Source organism: Mercenaria mercenaria, chromosome 10, assembly GCF_021730395.1.
Source record: "Mercenaria mercenaria strain notata chromosome 10, MADL_Memer_1, whole genome shotgun sequence".
Classification (NCBI taxonomy): Eukaryota; Metazoa; Mollusca; class Bivalvia; order Venerida; family Veneridae; genus Mercenaria; species Mercenaria mercenaria.
Window position 1 is genome coordinate 15,231,563 of NC_069370.1, and position 20,423 is coordinate 15,251,985.

General features: G+C 36.9%; 1 protein-coding gene across 2 annotated transcripts in view; it reads right to left on the minus strand.

Moving 5' to 3' along the window:
* Window positions 1-802: 802 nt before the first annotated feature.
* The window catches only part of LOC123560024 (protein timeless homolog), a 63,412-nt gene continuing 43,791 nt past the window's right edge, over window positions 803-20,423 (minus strand). For both annotated transcript variants that reach the window (XM_053552310.1, XM_053552309.1), the window contains exons 27-36: window positions 15,563-15,742; window positions 14,819-15,019; window positions 14,390-14,458; window positions 12,133-12,251; window positions 11,456-11,694; window positions 7,038-7,187; window positions 5,755-5,934; window positions 5,008-5,141; window positions 3,906-4,076; window positions 803-1,968 (exon numbers count right to left, since the gene is read on the minus strand). In XM_053552310.1, the coding sequence (XP_053408285.1) occupies window positions 1,847-1,968; window positions 3,906-4,076; window positions 5,008-5,141; window positions 5,755-5,934; window positions 7,038-7,187; window positions 11,456-11,694; window positions 12,133-12,251; window positions 14,390-14,458; window positions 14,819-15,019; window positions 15,563-15,742 (1,565 nt within the window). In that variant the 3' untranslated portion in view covers window positions 803-1,846. The remainder of the gene's footprint in view (window positions 1,969-3,905; window positions 4,077-5,007; window positions 5,142-5,754; window positions 5,935-7,037; window positions 7,188-11,455; window positions 11,695-12,132; window positions 12,252-14,389; window positions 14,459-14,818; window positions 15,020-15,562; window positions 15,743-20,423) is intronic.

A 20,423-nucleotide genomic window follows, 5' to 3' on the forward strand; every position in this document is an offset into this window, starting at 1 on the left:
GACCATAACTTTGACATGCATGGAACAAACTTGTTTGTATTTGGCACAAATGTTAACCTCAGTGAGACGGAGTGTAATGTGCAAACCCAAGGTTCCTATCTCAAAGGTCAAGGTCACAGTTGGAAGTCAAAGGTCATGTCAGATCTTGTTCGGCCCATATGCATTGAGGAATCTTGTTTATATTTGGCATGTTTAATCAAATGAGATGGACTCTAAGATCAAGGTCACAGTAAACTGTTGTAAGTCGAAGGACGGGCACGACATGTTGCCCTTGTGCATCTGGTTGTTCAACCTATTTGAACATCAAGAATTGTGTTGAGTCTCAGTCAAGGTAACTTCTTTTTACCAGTTGACTACCAAAATACTAGAAATAATTTACTAACCACAGTCAATCATGCAGGCCCAGAGTATCTACTGTTATTGATCAGAAACCAGTGGTTTATTGACTGATGGGCATAGAGAAAAACAATTATATACTTAGGGTGAGGTGGGGAGGGGGTGATAAAAAAAACTCTACAACGAAACACAATTAGAATTTCACATGGCCAAAAAAATTACATTTATAAATGACCAGATACATGCTGGATTTCTCTTCTAACGCTGATGTTTAACAATTAACAGTAATATTCTTAGTATCATTACAAAGATATATAACGACACTATCTTTTTTTTATTTTGACAATTGTATAGTATCACAAATACCAGTATGAAAAAAAATGGGTAAACATACAAAATAAATATGAAAATGAATACAGCATTACTATCATACACATAATACAGGCACATATCATAGGACTACAGGCACATATCATAGGACTGCTGTTGAACACACAACACAGGCTTACTATTGAGCACAGGAGACCAACACTTCTCTGAATTTCAACATGATACAACCATACCCTTAAATGATTTGGTTGAAAACTGGTTTAAGTACACCTACATAGGTTTAGTAAGAAAAGTTGCTTCTTACCAAGTTCTATGTCATTACTTTAACAAATGCACTGTTTCCAGCAAAGTTTTTAGTTAACAAAGTTTAACATCAATTTCATTTTTTTTTACATCAGTTGCCATCGATCAAAAATAAAATTCAACAACAGCCTTTTGTAAAACAGTTATGACTATTTTCCATTTATAGTACCCTTGCTGTAAACCAAAGGTGCACAACTTTTCATGCTGATAACATTTCAGAAAAATGTCCATCTCTAGGCTATATATTTTTTTAAGCAGAGAAATAAGTCTAAAATCACAGACCATCTGTCTGCTGGTGCTACTTTACCATTTTTGAAAGTTTTTTGTCTCTAGGCCAAATTCTCTTTTTGTGCATTTTAACTCATTCAAGGGACATTACTCTGCTATGAAATGAGTGAAATCGGGAACAAAAACCCCATGAACTAACTGCTGATTCTTTAGGTAACATACTTTTAAGCAATTCAAAGTGTAAATTAGTGATGCACAGACAGACAAGACAGGACAAAGATATATCTGTACACTCCAACCCCTAAAGTGTGGCGCAAAAGGCTGAAACTTGCATAGAAATATTTGATACAAACATGGTAATATCGTAGTAACTGTTGTGCTTCTGACCTGTCACTTATCAAATGTATAAATTTTAGTTAAAACTGCTTAACAGATATAATTTCTTTTAATAATGTGTGTTCCACATGTAAAACCAAACTCTTCCACAATCACGCACCAGATTTTTCCCCTTTTGGCTATGCCATTCATATTCCTCAACTGAAGTACATGGAGGTACACTATGTGAAATATCTTAATTTTTCACTGTCAAATGCTCATTTTTTGGTGTTTTACAGGCAGAGAATTTCCATTTCTTTCTCAAGTCAGTATTTCAATCTTCATCATCACTTTCAATCATGTTCTTTTTCTGTATAACTTTTCTCAGTGGTACATGATCATCTAGATCCGAGTCTGACTCAGGCCCCTGTGTGTACAAAGTGGCTGGGAACGTTCCTGAAATGATATACATGTATTCACAATATCATGAAATATTTAAGGTTACTGACTTTTAATATTAGATGCCCAGAATTAATATAATGACTTTCCATGAAAAAACAACATTATAACCAATACAAATTCAAATGTCTTCAAAATTCAAAACAGCCAGTCCTCGAGATGTTATATGTAGACTATGACTAATAATAGTTCTTGCATAGCTTTAAGGGCAGAACTTCCAGGGAAAATCAGCCAAGGAAATAGTGGATCAACCAGTAGTTAAATATTCCCTCAAGAGAGCCTGCAAGTATTACACCTATGACAAGCACGCTGATTTTTTGTTGTTGTTGGGTTGTAACGTCATACTGACCCAAGTACAGGTTATATGGCGACTGTTTAGCTTTTCATGATGGAGCAAGACCCCAGGTACTCGATGCAGGCTGTCTAGCATACCCCGACAAAAAATTAGGGCTAATTTTAGGGCAATTTGTACAAAAAAAATAGGGCTAAAATTAGGAATTTGGTACAATTTTAAGGAAATTTTAGGGCTAAATTTAGGGATTTTCAAATCAAAATATGGACTTTAAAGACCATGTAATGTGCTTACCTTTATGTGACTGACATAAAAGTAACTCAGAAATAGTGCTTTATTTACAGAAAAGACGTCTCCTAGCTTTCCACTGTTTTGAACTGTGCTAAATTGTTTTTTTTCTGAATTAGAAGAACTTTTAAACAACATTAAAAACATTTTCTCTTTTTGATCATTGCAAAAAAGTTAAAAAATTAGGAATCTTTGTGAAAAAATAGGGCCTTTTTAGGAATTTCCTTTGATTTTTTTTTAAAAAATAGGAATTTTAGCCAAATAGAAAAAAAATAGGAAAAAGTAGGAATTTTAGGGACGCTAGACAGCCTGTCGATGCAGTATTTAATCACAGGCACCTGTGGAGAATCGATGAACTTCCATAATCCAGCTGGATGGCTTCCCCCACACAAAGAATTAAACATCCTGAGCCAACATAGTTGAGGGGCAAGTGATCTGAAGTCAGCGACCTTAACTGCTTGGCCAGAGGCTCCTGGCTAACATTTATTCAGCAGGCATAGTGTCTGGCTGTGTTGAAAATTATAATAATCTTAAGATAATTAATACGTTCTGACACCACTTTGATACAGGAAAAAAAAGAGTTCTGATCATGACCTTTAAACTTCAAGAAAGACATTGACCTTGAACCTAGTGACCTGGGCTATGCCTTCTGCATGTCCCCTTGATGAGATTAACAATGCTGCTAGTTTTATGAAAAGGTTCCCATTTGCTAATTTGAAGTATTTGACCTTCGACATATTTCATATTGGACCTAGTGACTAATATGCACTGTGCATGCTATGGATGAGGTTAACAACTGATGCTAACTTTATGAAAATGCTTCCAGTTGTTAAGAAGATAGTTTAAGCTATCTGATCTTTACCCTCTGTGACACTGGCCATGGACTTAGTGACTACAGTCATGTGGCTTGCACTTTGTTTTAATTGAAGTAAACAGTTTATGCTAATTTTATGAAACTTTTCAAAGTGGTTCACAAGATATAGAGCAAACACTAGGAAAATTTATTCAACTTTTGACCTACAAGTTTGACCTTGACCTTTAACTCTGTGACATGGTATTGTGCCAAGTATGTCTTCTTGACGAGATAAAATAATTGAAGTGAGTTTAATGGAAATCGTCCTAGCTTAGGCAGTATCAAGTGGACATGAAGTTAAGCTACTTGTCTTTGGAGCTCTAAGTGTAACCCGGATCTAGTGACCTGAGCTGTATGCTCTGCACATCGTCTTGATGATGTTACAAACTAATGCATTACAACTGATGGAAGAATGACCCAAAGCACTCATATACTTTGTATCTGGAGGGTATAAGGATCAATAACTGGATGACTGATATCAATTAGCCATTGTAACAGTACCTTCAGCAACTGAAGATAAAGGCTGGTCATCCTCGCTGTCACTGTCAACAAGTCTTGCCTTCTTCTTGACTTGACCCTGGCTGACCTCTGTCTCAGAATCACTTGACCTTGACCTCTTGCTGGACTGGCTTGCTGCCTTGCTGGGAGGAGTATCCTGACTTTTTGTAGCACCTTGAAATAGTTGGAGTAAATATTCTAACCAATTCACAGTATTTCAATATGAATCAAATCACTGATTAAATATGTTTGAAGCATGCATCTTCATAAAAAGGGTAAAACAGTTACAAAATAAAGGCTCTACTGTGCTTAGAAAACAAAGATTGTCAATAATTTTTTTAACATGACACCAACACAATTTTAGGTCATATGGCAACTTTCAGAATTTCTACACCAAAGCTGAAACTGAATTAGTCCACATATCGACGGTGTTGATCGAAAATCCCAAATAACGAAAATGCCAATTTTTTTCTTTGCCGAATAATGTTCAGCATTTTCCTGCGCACACTCTCTCCAAATCTTTGGTAAATTAGCCAATTGGAAAGGGGTGAAACAAAGAAATAAAATACGGAATAATGAGATAGACAGAAAATGCCGAATGAATTTGCCGATTGGAAAAAAGCCAAGTAGTGAATTTCAACATTTTCTTAAGTTACAAGGGTCTTTTCAATAGTAAAGCATGTAGCACATCCAAATACCAATCAGCATTGCAAGTATGGATGTTCTGTGTTCTTTACTTTTTTCAGAAATTGATATGAAAAAACTCATTATTCGGTATTTTATGTTAGATATGGAAAAGGCGGGAAACACTAAAAATTAGTTTTTTTGCCTCTCCTGAACTTTTTATTTTTCGGGAATTGCTATCCACACCGTCGATCTCCTCAAGTCAGTTAAGACAATACTATCACAAACTTTTGATCCAAAATATCATAGCAGTCAGAAGCCAACTGTGTCTCTGTTTACCAAGAAAGCCTATTCTTCTCACAGTAACATTCTTCACTGCTAGATGAGAACAACAATTGCTGACTCTGAATCCTGTGACCAGTTTTCCTTGAAAGGAATAATCATTAGAATTCGACTGTGTCTGTTTACCAAGAAAGCTTACCATTTTCCTGATCACTTTCGTCGCTACTGGACAAGAACAACAATGGCTGACACTGGGAATCCTGTGACTGGTTCTCCTTGTCAGAGTCAGACTGTGTCTCTGTTGCCAAATTCTTGAGTGGTATGTCATCATCACTAAAAACAGGAATATAGAATCTTGTATTGGTACTGAAACATTGATTCATTTTGCATGGTATTTTAGCAAAATTCATAATCCTTGCCCTGTTAAAGTTAACCTAACCACTGTTCCTGGATTCTGTACCAGTACAAACCTGTTCTCTGCGCGTAACTGCCAACTTCCCCACATGAATCAGAGGTGGAGGACCAATGATTTCTGACACAATACCTTTTATCAAATTGTCGCGGAGAACATAATGCCTCGAACTCAAAACCCCGCAATACGTAGATCTGCGCTCTCTCTACTGAGCAAAGTGGGCAGGCTGAAACAGAAATAGTTCTGCACTGAGGTAACAACTTTTCATAAATTATTTTATACATCTATCAAACTTTTAATAAGATGAAGCAGACAGAAAATATTCAGCAGAACAACCAGTAAGACCCGATCTTGTTGAACATTTGCCTCTTAATGTCAAGTTGAAAAGAGAGAGATTTTTATTCAACATATGATAGAAGATATGCTGGTAAAGTTCTTGTGTGACAAACAGGGTATACACTAATATTTGATGCTGATCTGACCAAAACATGCTAAATTACAGATAACAGAAAATACAACAAAATAAAACCCCACCTATCACTATCTGATGACACCACCTTTTTCAATCTCCTTTTCTTCTGGGAAGAATGGGACAACTGGGAACCAGACTTGCTTCTTTCTGGTGACTGTGTCCCAGCTTCGCCATCAGACTGAGTTCCTGTGCCTGCAGACTGGTGCTCTGATCTCAGACTGGTAAGTGGAATATCTTCTACACTGAAACAATAATGGAATTTCTTTTGAAGTTTTTTTTCCTACAAAAAGATTCATTGTTATATATATATATATATTTTTTTTTTTTGGTTGGATTTAACGTCGCACCGACCCATGATAGGTCATAATGGCGACTTCCAGCTTTGATGGTGGAGGAAGAACCCAGGTGCCCCTCCGTGCATTATTTCATCACGAGCGGGCACCTGGGTAGAACCACCGACCTTCCGTAAGCCAGCTGGATGGCTTCCTCACATGAAGAATTCAACGCCCCAAGTGAGGCTCGAACCCACATCGATGAGGGGCAAGTGATTTGAAGTCAGCGACCTTAACCACTCGGCCACGGAGGCCCCCGTTAAATTTTTCTCTTAGAAAAACAACACAGGGTTGAATCTTCCTTTCAGTTTCATTGTTGGTTTTCCTAAAAAAAGACAGAATAAAGTTTGTAAATGGGCATGCATTATGCCCAAAAATGATTAGAAGTCAAATGAATCCAGCATTTACTATTTTTGAAGGTTATTAGACTACCAGTATGTAGAATGCAAAAAAATAAAACATCTTGTTTTTGGAGTATTTCTATACAAATCTCTACTTGCATATTGTTGCACTTTTATTAAAGGTACTGGCATTTAGATATGAACTTTTCTATATTAAACAACTTGATCAAACCCTTATTTTTTAAATCTTTAGCATATACTATGATAATGATGTTGCTTTAGTCAAATAAAATTTATTGATCCATGTGTTTATTTTTGAGATATTTGCTTATGATTTAAGTGATCCAGCAATTTCAAGCTGATCTTGGGACATTATGTGGAATTTTAATCATGTATCTAAATTTTCATAATCATATTTTGTCTCCTGAAAGTTAGTAAAATTGCCATTTTTATAAACTAACAGGGATTGCCACTAATTCATCAGTGATTTTCATGTCCCAAAAACAGGTCCACGCATTATTCTATGACTTCCGGATAAGCAATAATACACCATTACTTTCAGATTATCGTATCGGCAGAACTACCTTAAAGACAATCTGACGTCTAAAGATAAAACCCATCCTAGCTGACAAGTTAAAGAAATGACCAATTTTATAACTAGACAAAAGTTACCTGTCACTGTCGGAATCTGCCATCTGTTTCACTCTCTTCTTTTTACTTGAAGAATTTCTAGTCTGGTTCTCAGCATTACTGTCTCTCACAGGTGACTTTATTCCTTCATTTTGTGAACCAGTCTCCCCTGAATCATGCTTCTTTCTGACCCTGTAAGCATCATTTTAACCGATGTAACTCATTGCAGACTTGGAGCGGTCTTCTGCGCATGTCCGAAAGTGATTATCAATTGTAGCGCATGGCAAAAATACGCATATTTTTGCATGTCCGCATGCATTTAGTGTACAATATGCATAAAATACTGACTAAAGGTTAGGGTTAGTATCACCATGGTTACAAAATATATACATTTAAGATATTTTCGTTCAAAGTTAGTTAATCCGCTATGTACTGGAGTCTGTAATTTATACTGGCGCTCCAAGTCTGCATTGAGTCACAGTCCATTTTAACTACAGACTCTTCTTGACAATACAGGAGTAGGAATACAAGTTGTAATATTCTAAGCAATCAAAGTTTTATAATGCAGGTAAGTTTACCAACAGTTCTCTACATAGACTATTATATTGGTAGGGTTGTCCGTCAGAACCACAGGGTACAAGGGGAATATGCATGCCAGTCTACATTCTTACTAAACGTTTTTTGTTTTTTTATTTAACGTCCCACCGACACTTGATAGGTCATACGGCGACTTTCCAGCTTTAATGGTGGCGAAAGACCCCAGGTCTTCACCTGGGTAGAACCACTGACCTTCCATAAGCCAGCTGGATGCCTTCCTAACATGAAGAATTCAATGCCCCGAGTGAAGCTCGAACCCACATCGATGAGGGGCAAGTGATTTGAAGTCAGTGACCTTAACCACTTGGCCACGGAGGCCCCTTATTAAATGTTTTTGTTTTGTTTGTTTTGGGTTTAACGCCGTTTTTCAACAGTATTTCAGTCATGTAACGGCGGGCAGTTAACCTAACCAGTGTTCCTGGGTTCTGTACCAGTACAAACCTGTTCTCCGCAAGTAACTGCCAACTTCCCCACATGAATTATCAGAGGTGGAGGACTAATGATTTCAGACACAATGTCGTTTATCAAATAGTCACGGAGAACATACGCCCCGCCCGAGGATCGAACTCGCGACCCCTTATTAAATGTAGTCCTACAGAAAAGACATTGGTTAAGACTGAACAAATGTAAATGTAATCCTACAGAAAAGACATTGGTTAAGACTGAAAAAATGTAGTCCTACAGAAAAGACATTGGTTAAGACTGACCCACACACCCTTTATTTCCCCATTTATCTTCTAGTTCACACTAGCTACTCCACAGTTTGACTAAAAAAAAAAAAACAAAAAAAAACACTACAGACGAGTTTGACACTTTTCCAGCAAACATTCGTACGCCATGTTTTTATATCTTACCAAAGATACACAAACAACCGGACAACAATTTACCTATGCAATATCCCGGAAGGCCCATTGTTTCAGCTTTTAGTTCTCCTACTGAGAATATTTCCAAATATATTGACTATATATCAAAGCCATACATGATCGGTTTGCCTTCATATGTTAAAGACACGGCAGCTTTCATAAATAAAGTGAAGGATATTAAACTTGAAACTAAATCCTATTTAGTAACGCTTGACGTAACATCACTTTATACAAACATCCCTCATGATGACGGTATAAACGCATGTAAGTCATTTTTACAACAAAATATACATGGTAGAAATTTATCAACTGATGAAATAGCCCGTTTAATAAGACTTGTACTTGAAAATAACTACTTCAAATTTTGTGAACAGTTTTATTTACAAAAGACGGGTACAGCAATGGGGAATTCCATGGCACCATCATATGCATCTCTCTTCATGTGAAAACTTGAACAGGATTTCCTTCACTCAAGGGGAGTTAAGCCATCTCTGTGGTTACGGTTCCTAGATGACATTTTTATGATTTGGAACCACTCGTTAGAAGAGTTAGAGTCCTTTATCGACGATCTTAACAAATTTCATCCAAATATCAAATTTACTACTACAATATCAGAAAGTACTGTTTCGTTCTTAGATGTACAAGTATCTAAAAACAAATCGCTAGGAATTGACACTGATATTTACGTGAAAGAAACAAATACCCATCAATACCTAGATTACACCTCTTGTCATCCGAAACAATGCAAAGATGGAATCCCATACAGTCAGGCAAAGCGGTACAGGAGAATTATTTCTAATGACAAAAAATTCAAGTCATCTCTTAATGATTTACGGAGCTACTTCAAAGATAGAAATTTTCCGGATTCTGTGATAGACAGTGCATTCAATAAGGTGTCGAGGTCGTCACAAAACGAAGCCCTGACGCCTTCAGATAAAAATAAAACAAGTGTTATTCCATTCACCCTAGAATATAATCCATCATTACCAAATATAGGTGGAACAATTCACAAGTATTGGGATCTTCTGAACATTGCAAAGAATACAAATGTTAAATTTGTTCATGACGAATACAAACCTATAGTGGCGTACAGATGTACAAGAAATTTAAGCGACTACTTAGTAAGTTCCGACTTCAAACTGAACACTGAAACATACATCACGCAGAAATGTAAGAGGAAACGATGTTCTCACTGTTTACAAATCAACTCTGGATCCTCATTTAGCTGTACAGTTACAGGAGAAACATTTTCTTTACGATATGATACAAACTGTCAATCTAAAGATGTTGTATACTTAATAATGTGTAAAAGATGCAATATGCAATATGTTGGGCAGACTATGCAACAGGTTTCATGGCGTATGAATAGCCATAAATTTGACATATCTAATTTTACAGATCCTGCATATTCCACGTTGGTTGCTGGTCATTTTAATCAAGATGACCATAGTATTGATGACTTCACATTTATGCCTATTGATGTGGTAAATAATCAAATTAACCGTTTATGCAAGGAAACATTCTGGATCCATAAGTTAAAAACACTCAATCCTGATGGACTTAATTCAAAAACATTGTTTAATGTGTAATGAATTTAACATGTATATGTGTTTGTTTAGTACTATTGCGTTTTTTCCTATTTATGGTTTTTTATATATACTGCTATAGGAAATCCTGTATTCTTATATCCGTAATGTACTAAACTTGCTATCTGTTATTCACATTAATTTATGTAATATTTAAAAACAAGAGCACCGCCTTGCGGGTGCTGACGCTCATCTGATTTTTTTTGTGTAATAGAAATATTGTCCTACCCATGATTTTCTAAGTCTAAAAAGGGCCATCATTCTTGCAAAAAGCAGGTTAGAGTTATGTTTCTTGATGTTCAGTGTCCACTTATGATGGTGAAAAACTGTTGCAAGTTTTAAAGCAATAGCTTTGATAGTTTATGAGAAAAGTTGACTTAAACATAATACTCAACCAAGAATATTATTTTCTAAGTCCAAAAAGGGCAATAATTATTGCAAAAAGCAGGATGGAGTTATGTTGCTTGCTGTACAGGGTCAGCTTATGATGGTCAACAAGTGTTGCAAGTTTCAAAGCAATAGCTTTGATAGTTTAAGAGAAAAAGTTGACCTAAACATAAAACTTAACCAAGAAATCTGATATTTTCTAAGTCCAAAAGGGGCCATAAATCTTGCAAAAAGCAGGATGGAGTTATGTTTCTTGCTGTACAGGGTCAACTTATGATGGTGAACAAGTGTTGCAAGTTTTAAAGCAATAGCTTTGATAGTTTAGGATAAAAGCTGACCTAAACATAAAACTTAACCAAGAAAACTGATTTTCTAAGTCCAAAAGGGCCATAAATCTTGCAAAAAAAAGATGGAGTTATGTTTCTTGATGTACAGGGTCTGCTTATGATGGTGAACAAGTATTCCAAGTTTCAAAGCAATAGCTTTGATAGTTTAGGAGAAAAGTTGACCTAAACATAAAACTTAACCAAGAAATCTGATATTTTCTAAGTACAAAAGGGGCCATAAGTCTTGCAAAAAGCAAGATGGAGTTATGTTTCTTGCTATACAGGGTCAGCTTATGATGGTGAACAAGTATTCCAAGTTTCAAAGCAATAGCTTTGATAGTTTAGGAGAAAAGGTGACCTAAACATAAAACTTAACCAGGCAACGCCGACGCAGACGCCGACGCCGACAACCGCTCAAGTGATGACAATAACTCATCATTTTTTTTCAAAAAATCAGATGAGCTAAAAAACAGTATACGTTTTTCCGCCATTCAACGTAACGTTTACTTCATGACGTCACGTCCGTTGTTTTATTATGTATTTATCCTGATAAAGGCGTAAGCGCCGAAACAGTGATAAAAGATAAATATTCACGTGTTGTTGTTGAATTTTACCATCGTACAGTTTAAGACTGACACACAACAGACAGAAATTTGCTATCAATTCTCTTCCAAACAGTTTTTTAAGTCATAGTCATTTACCTTTTTGTTTTCTTTGCTTCAGCTTTCTTTTTTACTAATTCTTTCAACGCAGCAAACTTGCTGGCATTTTTCTTCTGTTTGGGTTCCTTTCTCTTCTTTTCTTTCTTTTTCATTTCCACTTTCTTTATTTTAATTCTGTCTGCATTGACAGGTTCGTCATTTTCATCTAACGTCAAACCAGAAGCAATATTGCGGAGCTCTGCGGGACTTAAACCGGCTGGAATCCTCCAAAACGCTTCCTGGTGCAACAGGAATGATATACATGTCAACAGATAATGCGCTTAAGAGGCCTCTTACTTCATTTATGGTCAAGTTTCCTGTACTTAATCTTTACTGTAAAATACCTTATTTTGAGAGTGAGAATATGTTTAAATGCATTAGACACTGTATTTACTAATGAATTCAGAGGTACTGTTTTCTGTCAGATCCTCACCAAGGAAATGTCCCCTCCTCCTCCTTGGATCAAACATGGGAACTCTAGAAAAATAACATATACCTAACTAAATAACCAAGAAGGCAAAAGCAATCAATATCCCTTACTTTTTCCGAGGAGAAACAACACAGTTTACAACTAGGCAAGTCAAAGAATATTTAACAAACTGGAAAAACTTCAAACAGGAACTTCATAAGACATAAAACTGTTGTTTCTCAAAAGTCATTTTTCTAAAAGTGAGAACCTGTTCATTTGCTGGAGCAGCCATTCCAATTTTAGAAAGAAAGGACAGGAACACCTCGTCCTCCATGGCCGTCTCGTTCTCCTCAGTCAGTGGTACAATAGGCACACCTACATCCTCATCTGTAAAAGTACAATACTGCTGAACAAGTGCCCTATATCACTCCCCTGAGTTTCACAGCAAGAAACACTTTTGCAAAATTACTTTGAAATCTGAGTGCAGATTCAGTGGAGATTTTAAAATTTTTCCATAGCACCATATCAGGGACCTGCCACTGGCAGTCATATTTTATTGAGGGATCAAGATGGCTTTTATAAAAATTTCAATAGCAACCACTAAAGGAATATGCCTGTGAAATTTCTAAAATATAAGAGCTCTTCGAGCCCCCCTTGGTGCATTCAGTAATTGCACAAGGAACAGAAATTATTTGCTCTCTATAAACAAAAGTTTTACTGTTCTGGTTCAATGTGACCTTCACCTTTGACCTCAAAATCAACAGGGGTCATCTACTGGTCATGATCAACTTCCCTATTAAGTTTTGTGGTCCTAGGCCAAAGCGTTCAAAAGGTATCTATTGGAAAGGGTTAAACTGTTCCAGGTCAATGTGACTTTGACCTTTGGGCTACTGACCTCAAAATCTATAGGGGTCATCTACTGGTCTTGATCAACCTCCCTATTTTTCATGGTCCTAGGCCCAAGCGTTCTCAAGTAATTATCTGGAAAAAGTTTAAATGTTCCGGGTCACTGTAACCTTGACCTTTGACCTACAGACTTCAAAATCAATAGGGGTCATCTGCTGGTCATGATGAACCTCTCTATCATCTTTCATGATCCTTGGACCAAGTATTCTCAAGTTATCATCCAGAAACCGTTTCACTGTTCCTTGCCAATGTGACCTTGAACTTTGATCAAATGAACTCAAATTCTTTAGGGGTCATCTGCTGGTCATGACCAATCTCCCCATCAATTTTCCTGATCCTAGGCCCAAGCGTTCTCGAATTATAGCCCGGAATCCGTTTTACTGTTCCTGGTCACTGTGTCCTTGACCTTTGACCTACTGATCTCAAAATCAATAGGGGTCATCTGCTGGTCATGACCAACCTCCCTATCAACATTCATGATCCTAGGCCCAGGCAATCTTTAGTTATCATTTGGAAACCGTTTAACTATTCTGGGTCACAGTGACCTTGATCTTTGAAATACTGACCTCAAAATCAATAGGGGTCATATGCTGCTCATGACCAACCTCCCTATTAACTTTCATAATCCTAGGCCCAAGCTTTCTTGAGTTATCATCTGGAAACCGTTTAACTGTTCAGGGTCACTGTGACCTTGACCTTTAACATACAGATCTCAAAATTAATAGGAGTCATCTGCTGGTGATGACCAACCTTCCTATCAACTTTCATGATCCTAGGCCCAAGCGTTCTTGAGTTATTAACGGATTGGTCTATATACCGACAGACCAACATCTGCAAAACAATATACCCCTCCTTCTTTGAAGGGGGGCATAATAAAGAGCAGACCCGTGGCTTACGGGGCAATGGCACTGGAAGATTATTTCTATTCTTAGCTCTAAAGGTCACATTTTTTTGACAACTCAGATTATTATGAACAATCTTGGTAGATGGTAACCTAAGCAATATTTCTGTGAAGCTACTTCATGCGGTCATATCTTTTGAGTGTGTGTGTTCGTTTTTAACATCTTTTTCAACAATTTTTCAGTCATGTAAACGACGGTGTCTACTTGTAGCAGTGAGCATAATGCCCAACTTTATAGTGCTGCCTCACTGGAATATCACACCGAAGACTCGTGACATGATGCCCTGGTATGACGAGGCCAGGTATCGAGCTCACAACCTTCTGCACTAGAAGTGGGCTCTCTACCGAGGTGGTGGTCATGTTTTAGAAGAAACAGAATTAACTGGAACATATCAGATCAGCACTATAGGAAAAGATTTCTTTTAAATATTCTGTCTATTTTTAGTAGGCTGCCTCTTTTTAACATATCACAATAATCTGAACAATCTTTGTAAAGGAACATTTGTGTATTAAGTCAGCAGTTTCTTGTAAAAAAGTTTTTAAAGTTTCCACTATACAAATATAAATAATATATAGATACACAGAAAAGTCACTATCTGATGGACATGCTTATTTTATTTACTAACGAATATTCAATTACGTTAGAGTATGTTTTGAATGAGTAAACATTTAAAGCCTTCAGAGCAGCTCAAAATTCATAAAGGGAGTGAACTCTTACCTTCTTCTTCCCTATCACCAGCTGTACGATTCAGTCCCCTTTGTATCCAAGCTAATTGGTCCTTATAACCTGAAGAACAAACATGAAATTTTGGAATTTATAATGTCCTAAATAAAACATTCATTTTTCTTTCATATGACAATCAACAGGGTGGAAAATTTCCATTCATATTTTGAATTCATGATGTGAAAAAGCAAAATGAGGTTATTTCTTTCAATGTGAAAAGGATATTTATTTTTGTAACCTCCTCTGAGCAAAAATCTACATCTGTTGAATTTGCTTCAATAATAATTAATTAATCTTTTTAAAGTATATACTGAAAAAAAGAAGAAAAAACAACAGCAAAAAAACCCTCAACAACTGAAAATCAGGAAATGAATTTACAAAAGCCTATAGCAGCATAATTACATTTTTCTCTGCATTTATTACCTTTATCAACCAGGGCTTTGATTATATCTGACATATTTTCTGCTGACTCGGCTGATCTATTATTGGTATTGACAGCATCTTCACCTCTGTCATCCCCGCTGTCAGAGTCGGAACTACTGCTACTTACACTGCTTACATCACTACTGTCTCGAGATCTGTGACCTACATCATCCTCATAGTCTGATGGTAATTCTCGTAGACCTAAAGGCATAAAATCATAACGTTTTTCTTTCAGATATTGCAACATGCAGAAAGCAACTATTATTGCATCGCTCCTTGTATACAAAATTCATGGTCCATAGTTAGTGCTAATAACCAGTCAAGTAAATCAAAAATTTAAAAATAAAACCATAAAAATTATTCTGATGCCTTGTAATAAAACACTTATTGAATGAATTATTTCACCTTCCTAAAACAAACAGTTTTAACAGATTTTTTTTTAGAGAATTGAACAAATATAGCTGAAACACATCTGCTTTACCTTAGAGATTTATTTGCTCAGGATGCTAAAGCTCTGAAGCTTAAGACATAAACAAGGCAAATCTTCAAATCACCATTTACAGCGTATTTTTACTGATAATATTTCACTACACTATTTGTATCTGCTGAATGCACACTCCTCAAACTTTAATGATGACGAATAAAAAAAGAAAATTTAACATTTTATACTCCAAGTCTAAAATGCTGTTAGATGAACATGGGCTTAGTTGAATGTGTACTTTTTGTCTAAGGAAAAATGAATACCTTCATCTCCACTTTCATTGTCAGACATGTTCCGTCTGCTGCGGGACCTGGCCCCTGATTTGCCCCTTTTCTTGTACAACTCCTTCCGGTCCGATACAAGCCCCATACTCAAAAGTTTCTCCATTATCTTTGGACGACTCCGTTTCTTACACATCTCTGGTATAATGGCACCAACTGGGTCTGAAAATTCAATAAATTTTGTGCTTGCTATGAAAAATGAAATGTTCTTGTTTCACGTCAATAGGTATTATTATATATGTATCCAGGATCTGCTGTAACATTTAGTTATTAAGTAGAACTATTTCAGCAGGTACAGTAGATCACATCTATTTAGCAAACCAATAATAGCTTTTTCCAACCTAGACACGGTAGTTGGCACAATATTTTTTTTTTGTATACCTGAATCATGTGCAGTAATATATAAGGCAAATTTGAATGGGTTTATCAAGAAAATGGTGCTATGTAAATCAGGTATAACAAGTGAATGAAGTATTGCCATGCAATACAAAGTCCCCTACTGGAAGGCACCTAATTTTCTCTACTGCAGTATAACATAATGAACTGATAAACAATATTGTACTACATATACAATGTTGTAACAACACACTTGGATTAAAATGTGCATATATAAAAACCCACAGTTGTTTTCATATTGAATTTTTTTGGCTGATTATAAAAATGTTATCATGTAAGTTATTTATAGTAACAACAAAGGGAAATTAATCTTTAAAAAAAAAAAAAAAAAAAAAAAAAAAAATAATATAAGTCCACAAAAAACTCTTTACCAGGTAGAGATAGGTCAAAATACACCTAAAAATTGGATGTAACATGCATGCTGTACCACAGAAAAGTGGTCTCGATTTTTCTCTACCGCCAGTAATAAAAAAGTTACAATAAAATCTATTTATAGTAAAAACAAAGGGACGTAATTCTAAAAACAAGGGTGCCTCATGGTGGTGAACATTTGGTCCAAGTTACATCAAAATCCCTCCATGCATGAAGAAGAAATGTTCCGTACAAAGTCATTCTTGAATTTGACCTTTGACCTCTAAATATGACCTTGACCTTAGACCTAGGGACCTGGTTCTTGCGCATGACATGTTGTCTCATCTAGGGGAATATTTGTGCCAACTGATATCTAAATCCTGCTTTGCATGACAAAGTTATAGACCGGACAGGAAAAAAATCCTCTTGACCTTTGATCTCAAAGTGTGACCTTGACCTTTAAGCTAGGGTACTGGGTGTCGTCTCATCATGGGAAACATTTGTGCCAAGTAATATTAAAATCCCTTCATGGATGGCAGAGTTATGGACAGGACAGGAAAAAAACTCTGTTGACCTTTGACCCCCGATTGTGACCTTGACCTTTGAGCTAGGGGTCCGGGATTTGCGCATGACACGTCGTCTCATCATGGTGAACACTTGTGCTAAGTGATATTAAAATCCCTTAATGAATGCCAGAGTTATGGACCGGACACGAAACAGAACCTGTTCATGCTATGTTAACATTTGACAACTAAGTGTGACCTTGACCTTTGAGCTAGGGGTCTGAAAGTTGTGCAGGACACATCGTCTTATTATGAGGTACATTTGTGCCAAGTAATATTAAAATCCCTTCATAGATGGGAGAGTTATGGACTGGACAGGAAAAAAGCCTTGTTGACCTTTGACCTCCAATTGTGACCTTGACCTTTAAGCTAGGGGTCCAGGTTTTGCGCATGACACGTCGTCTCCTCATGGGGAACATTTGTGCCAAGTAATATTAAAATCTCTTCATGGATGGGAGAGTTATGGACCGGAAAGGAAAAAAGCCCTGTTGACCTTTGACCTCCAATAGTGACCTTGACCTTTGAGCTAGGGGTCCGGGATTTGCGCATGACACATCAACTCATCTTGGGGAACATTTGTGCCAAGTAATACTAAAATCCCTTCAAGGATGGGAGAGTTGTTGACCGGACAGGAAACAAGAGCTGTCGGAGGACAGCAACGCTCGACTATTTAACAGCCTTGTCGCTTGAATGAATAAGAAAGTCGAAAAAGGGGCATAATTTAGTAAACAAGAGGACCATGATGGTCCTGAATCGCTCACCTATCCCCACATGACCCAGTGTTGAACTGAGTATGACGTCATTATTTCTATTATTTGACATAGTGACCTAGTTTTTGAGCACATGTGACCTAGATATCATCAAGATAAAAAATTCTGACCAATTTTCATGAAGATCCATTGAAAAATATGGCCTCTTAGAGAGGTCAAAAGGTTTTTCTATTATTTGACCTAATGACCTAGTTTTTGAAGGCACGTGACCCGCTTTTAAACTTGACCTAGATATCATCAAGGTGAACATTCTCACCAATTTTCATGAAGATCTCGTGAAAAATATGGCCTCTAGAGAGGTCACAAGGTTTTTCTATTTTTCGACCTACTGACCTAGTTTTTGACCGCACATGACCCAGTTACGAACCTGACCTAGATATCATCAAGCTGAACATTCTCACCAATTTTCATGAAGATCCGTTGAGAAATATGGCCTCTAGAGAGGTCACAAGGTTTTTCTATTTTTAGACCTACTGACCTAGTTTTTGACCCCACGTGACCCAGTTTCGAACCTGACCTAGATATCATCAAGGTGAACATTCTGACCAATATTCATGAAGATCTCATGAAAAATATGGCCTCTAGCGAGGTCACAAGGTTTTTCTATTTTTAGATCTACTGACCTAGTTTTTAACTCGACGTGACCCAGTTTTGAACATGACCTAGATATCATCAAGGTAAACATCCTGATCAATTTTCATGAAGATCCATTGAAAAATATGGCCTCCAGAGAGGTCACAAGGTTTTTCTATTTTTAGACCTACTGACCTAGTTTTTGATCGCACGTGACCCAGTTTCGAAACTGACCTAGATATCATCAAGATGAACATTCTGACAAATTTTCATGAAGATCCATTGAGAAATATGGCCTCTAGAGAGGTCACAAGGTTTTTCTATTTTTAGATCTACTGACCTAGTTTTTGACCCCACATGACCCAGTTTCGAACTTGATCTAGATATCATCAAGATGAACATTCTGACCAATATTCATGAAGATCTCATGAAAAATATGGCCTCTAGAGAGGTCACAAGGTTTTTCTATTTTTAGACCTACTGACCTAGTTTTTGACCGCATGTGACCCAGTTTCGAACTTGATCTAGAAATCATTAAGGTGAACATTCTGACCAATTTTCATGAAGATCTTGTGAAATATATGGCCTCTAGAGAGGTCACAAGGTTTTTCTATTTTTAGACCTACTGACCTAGTTTTGGATTGCACGTGACCCAGTTTCAAACTTGACCTAGATATCATTAAGATGAACATTCTGACCAAATTTCATAAAGTTCCCATGACAAATGTGACCTCTAGAGTGGTCACAAGCAAAAGTTTACGGACTGACGGACGGACGGACGGACGACGGACGACGGACGCTGCGCGATCACAAAAGCTCACCTTGTCACTTTGTGACAGGTGAGCTAAAAAGTAAAATAGGGTTATGGAACCTGCATAGTGCTTATCAGCTCATGACAGTGGACAAGTGTATGAAGTTTCAATCCATTCCCATTAGTGGGTACTGAGATACCAGCTTACATATAAGAATTTAACCCAAAAACTCCTAAGTTGAAAAAGGGGCATAATTTTGTAAAATGCAAAGTTGAGTTATTGACCCTTTGCACTGCACGTCATATCATGACAGTGAACTAGTGTGTGAAGTTTCAATCCTTTCCCATTAGTGGATACTGAGATACCAGCTTACATACAAAAACTTAACCAAAAATTTCTATGTTGAAAAAGGGGCATAATTTTGTAAAAAATCAAAATAAAGTTATGGGACCTGCTTTGTGCATGTCAGATCATGACAGTGAACAAGTGTGTGAAGTTTCAATCCATTCCCATTAGTGAGTACTGAGATACCAGCTTACATACAAAACCTTAACCAAAAAATTCTAAGTCGAAAAAGGGGCATAATTTTGTAAAAAAGCAAAATAGAGTTATGGAACCTGTGCAATGTAAGTCAGTTTATCACAGTAAATAAGTGTGTGAAGTTTCAATCCATTCCCACAAGTGGTTACTGAGATACAAGCTTACATACAAAACCTTAACCAAAAATTTCTAAGTCGAAAAAGGGGCATAATTTTGTAAAAAAGCAAAATAGAGTTATGGAACCTGTGCAATGTAAGTCAGTTTATCACAGTAAATAAGTGTGTGAAGTTTCAATCCATTCCCACAAGTGGTTACTGAGATACAAGCTTACATACAAAACCTTAACCAAAAATTTCTAAGTCAAAAAAGGGGCATAATTTTGTAAAAAAGCAAAACAGAGTTATGGAACCTGTGCAATGTAAGTCAGTTTATCACAGTGAATAAGTGTGTGAAGTTTCAATCCATTCCCACAAGTGGTTGCTGAGATACCAGCTTACATACAAAAACTTAACCAAATCGGGACGCGGACGCGGACGCCGACGCGGACGCCGACGCATGGGCGAGTCCAATAGCTCTACTATTCTATGAATAGTCGAGCTAAAAAGCCCTGTTGACCTTTGACCTCCAATTTTGACCTTGACCTTTGAGCTAGGGGTCCAGGTTTTGCGCATGACACGTCGTCTCATCATGGGGAACATTTGTGCCAAGTAATATTAAAATCCCTTCATGGATGACAGAGTTATGGACCGGACACGAAATTGCGGACGGAAGGAATGACGGAATGACAGAATGACGGAAAGACTGAATGATGGAATGACGGAAAAGTGCATTCCTATAGTCCCCGAAACTAGTTTTCAACCAGTAGGGGACTAATAAAATACATATAAAATGATAAAAG